The sequence below is a fragment of the Scomber japonicus genome, chromosome 12 (assembly GCF_027409825.1).
Source record: "Scomber japonicus isolate fScoJap1 chromosome 12, fScoJap1.pri, whole genome shotgun sequence".
Classification (NCBI taxonomy): Eukaryota; Metazoa; Chordata; class Actinopteri; order Scombriformes; family Scombridae; genus Scomber; species Scomber japonicus.
In genome coordinates this window covers 16957683-16965491 of record NC_070589.1, presented here as the reverse complement: position 1 = coordinate 16965491, position 7809 = coordinate 16957683, and the positions used below count along the sequence as shown (strand labels likewise).

Here is a 7809-nt window from a genome sequence, read left to right as displayed (position 1 = left end):
AGAGAGGGCAGCACCAATAACATCTTTATCTGCAGTGTAGTCTCATTTTTTGATATTATAATAGCATGTGCTTCATATTAAAGTAGGGTTATCTGCATGGAGGTTTTTCACTACTTTCATATAAAGTTAATCATGCATTACAGGTGTCCAAAGGTTGACATTTGTTGACTTGTTTCATTCTACCTTTTATCCACCACAGGGGGCAGAACTGAGACCAACGCTCACCTGTTCAGAAGCCAAGATGAGATCCATACAAACTGCTGTGACAATGTGCTCCCTCAGGTACGTCCAATTGCAATGCTAATGATATCTAATCATTTTAAGTTATTTTAATTCAATAGCAATGCATGTTATCTTTGTAGATCCTTACATTAGAAAATGTAGATCAATAAATTATGATATCACATTTTAACAGTAAAATAAAGAAGTGATACAGAAAGATAGAGTTTTGGTAACAACACATGGCAAGATTTTAGTTTTTAAAATCCCCACATCTGCAGTATACTATATACATGTCAGTAAGTGTTACACTGAAAATCATTAAAACAATTGTAAACATTTATAAGATACATCTCACAAAGTTAGATGCAAGTCACATGCCCATTAACCTGAAGAAAAACACACTTCTTGCCTGTTTACTCAGATATTCATCACATCTGCATACTTGCATTCCAATAGACTCTGTATACAACTGACCTCTACACACAGACATAGACACACTCGGACTGTGGTGTCACCTGCAACGTGATGTCTAGATAACATTCTCTCTAAGGGTGGAGTTTTATTTATCAGGTCATTACTAAGGTTATTATAGTTTTGAAATTGTCTTTAGTTTTTATTTTTATTTAGTTTTCCAGTTTGCTTTTTTATTTCAGTTTATTTTTTGTTAGTTCAACAAGTGATTTAGTAGTTTCAGTTTTGTTTTTATTTTGAGGAATTGACTAGTTTCAGTTTAGTTTTTATTTAGTTTTGGTCTTAGTCTTAGTTTTTCTGTGTGACACCAACTATGGTTTATCATCAAGTCCTTTTTAATTTCATTATTTAACCATGAAGATGAACTTTCAAATTTGTGGGACTTTTCCCTTTTAGTTGCATCCCACAGTCCTCATCACTATACATTTACTCTCATCTATCAGTAGGTCGTACTCCAAGTATATTCAGTTTAGTTTTAGTTAGTTTTACATTGTTCATTGTAGTTTTTATTTAGTTTTCAGTTGTTTTTATTTTAATTTCGGTTAACTAAATTATTTTTTCATTGCTAGTTTTAGTTTTAGTCTTAGTTTTCGTTAACTACTGTATAATAACCCTGGTCATTACACGAGCAACCAATGTGCAGCAATTTAGCAAATAGAGGTGCCTTTTTTCAATTTGAGATTGAATATTTGTACAGGTAGATGAAACCTCACACATCTTGTGAGGTTTGTATCAGATTGACAAGAAACCTGAGTAATGAGATAACCAGCAAGTATGTTTTTCGTTTTGTCACATTAACTGTGTGACAGAAAGACATCCATTGGCTGGGGCTAAATGAGACTACAGTTAATTGATTACCATTGTTACATTCACAGGTGGATCCTTGTCCTGGTCATCTTTGTTCAGCAGCTCAGTGCAGTAAGATTTTGCTTTTTAAGTTTTCATATGCAAGTAAACATAATATACTACTATGACAACCATTAAATCTAAAAGCGTAGTGATTAATAGTTTCAATACAGTCTAATCACAAGATACTACAAATGATGTTTTGTAGATGTAGTATGATCATATTGTATTGCTGATTCACAGAAAGAAGTGTCCTCTTTTTGTTCTAGAGGTGTTTTTTCATTTAGATAAACAGCTAATTATTTGAAATGCCTCATCATACAGTACGCTATATTCTGATGAAGGCTAGGAAGAGCACACACATTACACCTTTTGCATAAGGACTTTGACTACCTTTAAGACTATGTTTAAATTTAAATACAGCTTCTGTTGTTTTTTGTTGACACAGACTATGGTACATATTGTAATGGGCTGTATTATACTGAGATATATTTCTAATATTTTGGCATCTTACATACTAATGGAGTAAAAATTACAACCACCTTACAACATAGCCAGGGTTACTGGCTTACTGCACTATGCACACTTCTATAACCTAATATAACCCATTACACCAGTGCAATGCTCATCACATTAATTGTTTGTTTGTTTTAAAGGTGTTCCTCAATTATTTGAAAGGGGATGGATAAAATATTATGCACTCTAATGAAACACCATTACAGACAGACTCAAAAATTTGGGTCAGTGCTTCTGTGACACGTGCTGAACAAGAGGTGTCTCTAATTATAAAACAACACAGTAAACACAGCTGATGGTGCTACAGGAGTCTGAAATGTAGTTTAGACCTGTCATAAACAACAATCTATCAACTTAACAGCCATGATAGCCCTGACCCTGATGCTCTCAATTTACCCTATATCACTGTGTGTATATTTTCTATAAGTCAGTATGTTCCTGTTTGTATACACATGACTTACGTTGGCCTAAACACAGTCAATCATCCCCAAAGCAGATGGTCTACACTTAGTGCTGGTTCAGTATTTTCTATCAAAATATCTTGATGTACTTGATGCACCTGGGAGCTGTATATGTTGCTCTGTATGTTTTTATAATACCGGTATTTGCCCCAAAGTAACACTTGTGCAGGACTGCTTGTGGTTCTTATGTGAACATAATGTATAAGATTGCATACCAGAGCTAGAACAAGAAAATTGGCCAGGCTGATATATTGGTCAAGTTGATTTATTATAGACTAGTGTATTGGTTGATATGTACCTAGTGTCACTAGTACATACAGTAGTTTGGCAAACAGAAAGCAACAAGTTCCTGCTTGAAACTGGAGTCAAAATTCTTAAAGAAAACATCGGAAATGTTTGTGTAAAAAAATACAACTGGCCAATATTGTTCAAGAGCAGCTGATTATGCTTGAACAGCATTGGTCAGTATAGGTATAGTATGTATTTCAAGTATCCAAATAGCTGTATGCTTCAAATATTGGCCGGATACATTAATTACATGGAAATATATTGCTACATGTTTTCAGCAGACAAGCTAAAATTTGTGTTAGAGCAAAGTTTAAGGAAAGATAGACAACAGATGTGCGGTAGAATTTCAACAGCCCAAACTTGTCCAAATATTTAGGGTGCTATAAGAAAAACACTATTTAATGTTTGAGATACAGACTTCTCAGCTATGTGAAACTCCCAGTACACACACACACACACACACACATACACACGCACGCATGCACACACACACACACACACACACACACACACACACACACACACACACACACACTCAGAGAGAGAGAGAGAGAGAGAGAGAGAGAGAGAGGGAGAGAGAGAGGAGAGAGGTGTGGAGTCAGGAACACACAATCTCAAAGCATTATGAATGGACTTTTATTTTCATGAAGGTCAGGACACTTGTTATTTCGTCTATTTGAGAACACTGACTTGCTTAAAGTTTTCTAATCAGGGACATCCAGTCTCCCAAGGGAAATGTGCTCCTGTCCAAGGCTAATTCTCAAAAGTATTCTAAACATATACAAGTCTGGCAGACATCTACCCAGTTCACAACCATGATGTGCCTGCTGATGTCTCTGTCGCTGTTTTTCTCTCTTTGTTGTTCCAGGGTAAGGTTGAAGGCCCATGCCAAGGGAGAGACTGCTCTGTATGTCGGTGTCTTCCTGCCAAAGGTGCACGGGTATGTACCAATTGCTCTCTCAATACTAAAGTTGAGATCATGAATTTTATATGATTTTTTTTTACTAATAAAGAAAACTGTGGAAAATTGTTTAAATTGTCCTTTTTTAAATGTATCCCTTAGTCAGGGATGCCTAACAAGAGCAGTGGCAGAACAGATAATAAAACAATAGATTTAATGATGCAATAGCTATTGTACATACTTACATTTTCTAATTAATTGCTATAATATGAATACACATTCATGTGGTGCAACATTATTGCTATGCTGGATAACAGCCCTTAATATCAAATATCATAATGATATTGGGGGGAAAAAAGTTTTTATATCTAGAATTGTCACTAAGAATCATAGTCTAAATATATGATTTTTTTTTTTTCTTTTTTGGATTTGTTTTTTGGAGGGATTTTCTTACATTATTTTTCTCTTTGTAGGGGGCTCCAGGTAAAGAAGGCCAGCAAGGACCCAACGGACCGATGGGGCAACGGGGATATGAAGGGCATCTTGGAGAGAAAGGCAAGAGGGGAGCAGAGGGATCACATGGACCAGACGGGCCCAAAGGAGATCGCGTTAGTTTTCACATTCACGTGCATGTTGTGTATGCATGTGTGTGTTGTGTCTGAAAGAGAGAAAGAGAGAGAGACAGAAAGAAAGGCAGATAATTCTTGCAAATACAATTGATAATAATCACAGTAAGTCTATGTTATTAAAGTTATTCAAAAATAACGTAGTGCTAGTGAGAGATAAATGAGGTGAGTGTGAACAATGAACAAAATCCTGTTTTTTACATTTCAGGGGAGGCTTGGTGTTCCTGGTTTTCCTGGTCATAATGGGTCGGCAGTGAGTAAACTATACTGTTGTTATTTCTTTAACTACAAATTAGAAACACACACATACAGTACAACTCACACTGACTACAATAATCCCATAAAGGTTAGTTAACCTCTGAAGGAATTGCACCAACTTTCCAAACCCTGCACAGCTCAAAACATGGTCTGACTTATTTAAACCATTTGTAAATATGTCATGTTACTAACTTTATAACCACCCAATTCAAAACACTGCTCCACTTTACTTTAAATCAGTGGTAGGCAAAAGGCAGCCTCTGTTTTGATTTTCATTGTTTATATTAATTCTTTATAATTTTTCACAAATCTATTGTAGTAGTTTCCTGCAATCCCAATGAATATTATCTTGCCACACGTAATACTGCCCACAGACAACAAGAGGCCTAATACCATGGTTGTGCCATACTAATAAGACTAATAAGGTGCAAGGTGCAGAAATAAAGTTTAATTAACATGGCAGAAATTTAATTTTTAATATGTGAATTCCAATACAGTTTTAATTACACAACTTAACCCTATTTGACCAGAGTAGATTTGCTCTTCACGAACAAGTGTCTAAAACAACTGGTCATCTGATGTCAATTTTAAATTGGCATCAGCACATTTTTGTTTGAGAAAGAACAGTACTTTTAGTCAACCATAAATGACGCAGGAGCCGGATTATTAATGGATAACCAAAAAGGTATCTATTTGAACCTGTGCTGACACCTGCTGTGTCTGGTGCAGTGATTTAAAGTATGTGTCTGGTGTGCCATCTAGTGGACATATCATAGGACACTGTAGATGTGGCCCTGGTTATCTTCATTGCCTAATGCAGCTTTCTAAAGGATTTGTGACGAACAAGAGCTCAAGTTGTTTATCTTGACCTCTATATAATTGTGAAATATTCAACCATATATGCCTGAACGTCAGAATGTTGTCAAAAAAAAAAAAAAAAAAAAAGAAGAGTTAAGAAAAAGAATAATTCAGGGAGCCTATAACTGCTGTCTAACACCATATCTGTACTATTTTATTGAGGGTCACCCTGGAGCAGGTGGTGAACCTGGTTTGCCTGGGGTGGATGGCTGTAATGGGACAAGGGGTCAACCAGGAGTCCCTGGTATTCCCGGTTGGGGAGGTATCGATGGGTTGCCGGTGAGTAGAGCAGCTACTGTTCTGATCTTTCTGCCATCATTCAGTCAGGAAGTTTGAGTTTGAGTATGTGTCTAGCTTAGTGCTAGAAAGACTGAGGGTGGAACCTAAGTTTGTTGTTGCCATGGTTTCCTCCTCCTCCGGTTATTGCGTTAGACGCTATGAAGCCAGCTAACTTTATTTTCCCTAATGTGCATCCTGAAATGATAAACCACACATACACACCCAAATATCATCATATCCTCACATCATCCACCTCCAATCATCTATACCAGCATCTGCTGATGAAGAATTATAATTAAATGTTCACTAAATGAAGACCTCCAGTCCCTGACTCTTTAATGGGAGTCTCCTGTCCATATTGCCGCTTCAACCGAAGAGCTTCATAAAGAAGAGTTGCATCCTGACATACAGCGACGCCAGCGAGAAAAAGTGATTAAAATGCATGAGTTTTCAATGAGCCTTTCCTGACATGCCGCGAGCGACATCGCCCTGTCCAGCGATGACACCCACCCCTCAAAAAATTGCTTGCTCTGTCTTTACGAAATTTGGACAAAATTTTGCAGCCGTGTCCCGCCCCTAAACACTTCTTATTGGTTGAAATGTACACACTGCTTCCTCTATCGCTCTGGCTAGCTAGCCTCTCAATAATTTGATTGGTTTTGAATAAACTTGCGATAAAATCCTCACGCTGCATATCAGGACAGTTTCGTGTGAGATTCCATCGCCGGTTCGCTTGCTCGCTGTATGTCAGGATGCAGTGAGCGGAATAATTAATTAAATAAACACTGACAGTGAATGTTCAAACAATGTTTTCAAAGAACATAAGGTATTAGGTTTAATCAAATAGTCCAATATGTAGCCTACTTTATGTTTTGTCAGAATCATGATTGATAAATATAAAATGAACTCTTTCATTCCATTAAGATTAGGTTTTATTTATATATTTTTTCTGATGTCAGCACTTATTGTTTCTACTTGTCAGGGATTGCCTGGACCTAAAGGAATCAAGGGAGAACCTTTTTATGGTAACCTCCCAGGACATCGTGTAAGTTCATTTTTGTTTGACTAAGGTCAAAACCCTTTTCTTTTTGATCACATAATTAATTAGCAATTTACCATGTCTGTAAAGACTGTCAACATTCTCATTTTCCTTTCTTATTTTATCTTACAGGGGGACCCTGGTCTAGATGGAGAACTTGGCCTACCTGTATGTTTTCTATTTTTATTTTGACACTAAAGAGGTATTCTTCAGTAGTATTGTGCTCATAAATGAAGCAGAGATAACATGCTTTAAATGTTACACTCTCTTCATGTGGTCAACTTAACTTGTTAACATTTATTTATATATTTATTCATTTATGTTTTGTTTTTACCCAGGGAGGAAAAGGACACACAGGGTGTAAAGGCAAAACTGGCCCTCTTGGACCTTCTGGGCCTATGGTGAATTTTCTTCTTTCTTTTTATATAGGTTAGACTTACAACAAGACAGTGTATTGTTGTTTATTAATGTACCTGCACAGAGTACAGCATTATTATTAGACCATTAATATCCATGATCTAAATAATGAAAGGAAATGCAGTGCTTTATCTATGAAAGAGTATGTTTATACCTGTGATCCCTCATTTAGGGTGCACAAGGACATAAAGGTGGAAGAGGACCACCAGTAAGTTACCTACTTTAAGTTTTCACCAGTTGTATTAGAACATCCTCACTTACATGCTCACATAGATGAACACACTCACATACTAAATAGTTTTGTTTGTTTTATAGGGTGACCCTGGAAGATCACTGCCAGGGATTAAGGGTGATGATGTAAGAAACTATTTTGGTTTTAACAACTATGCACTGAATTTTCTCCTTGTGTTTGTGGATGAATCCAATTTACAACTCCGAATGTCTTTACCCCTTTAATTTGATATCCCAGGGTGACCAAGGCTCACCTGGCCCACAAGGACCAGAAGAAGTTATAGAATTTCCACCTGATATTCTCCCACCCAAAGGTTACAAGGTGAACGAAATGCTCACTTTCACATTTGTGGTCATATCTAGATCTGTATTAAAAGGAAATCCAACTTGATTCTT

The 7809-nt window shown here is 36.6% G+C and overlaps 2 protein-coding genes across 2 annotated transcripts in view; both read left to right on the top strand.

Annotated features, from left to right (window-relative positions):
- rc3h1b (ring finger and CCCH-type domains 1b) overlaps positions 1–7809 on the top strand; it is a 251292-nt gene that overhangs the window by 112280 nt on the left and 131203 nt on the right. The window lies entirely within an intron of this gene.
- LOC128369634 (collagen alpha-4(IV) chain-like) overlaps positions 269–7809 on the top strand; it is a 33135-nt gene continuing 25594 nt past the window's right edge. The window contains exons 1-11 of the mRNA XM_053330712.1: positions 269–282; positions 1569–1611; positions 3673–3744; positions 4179–4313; positions 4540–4584; positions 5610–5726; positions 6709–6771; positions 6898–6933; positions 7355–7390; positions 7498–7539; positions 7652–7735. Coding sequence (XP_053186687.1) covers positions 269–282; positions 1569–1611; positions 3673–3744; positions 4179–4313; positions 4540–4584; positions 5610–5726; positions 6709–6771; positions 6898–6933; positions 7355–7390; positions 7498–7539; positions 7652–7735 — 687 coding nt within the window. The remainder of the gene's footprint in view (positions 283–1568; positions 1612–3672; positions 3745–4178; positions 4314–4539; positions 4585–5609; positions 5727–6708; positions 6772–6897; positions 6934–7354; positions 7391–7497; positions 7540–7651; positions 7736–7809) is intronic.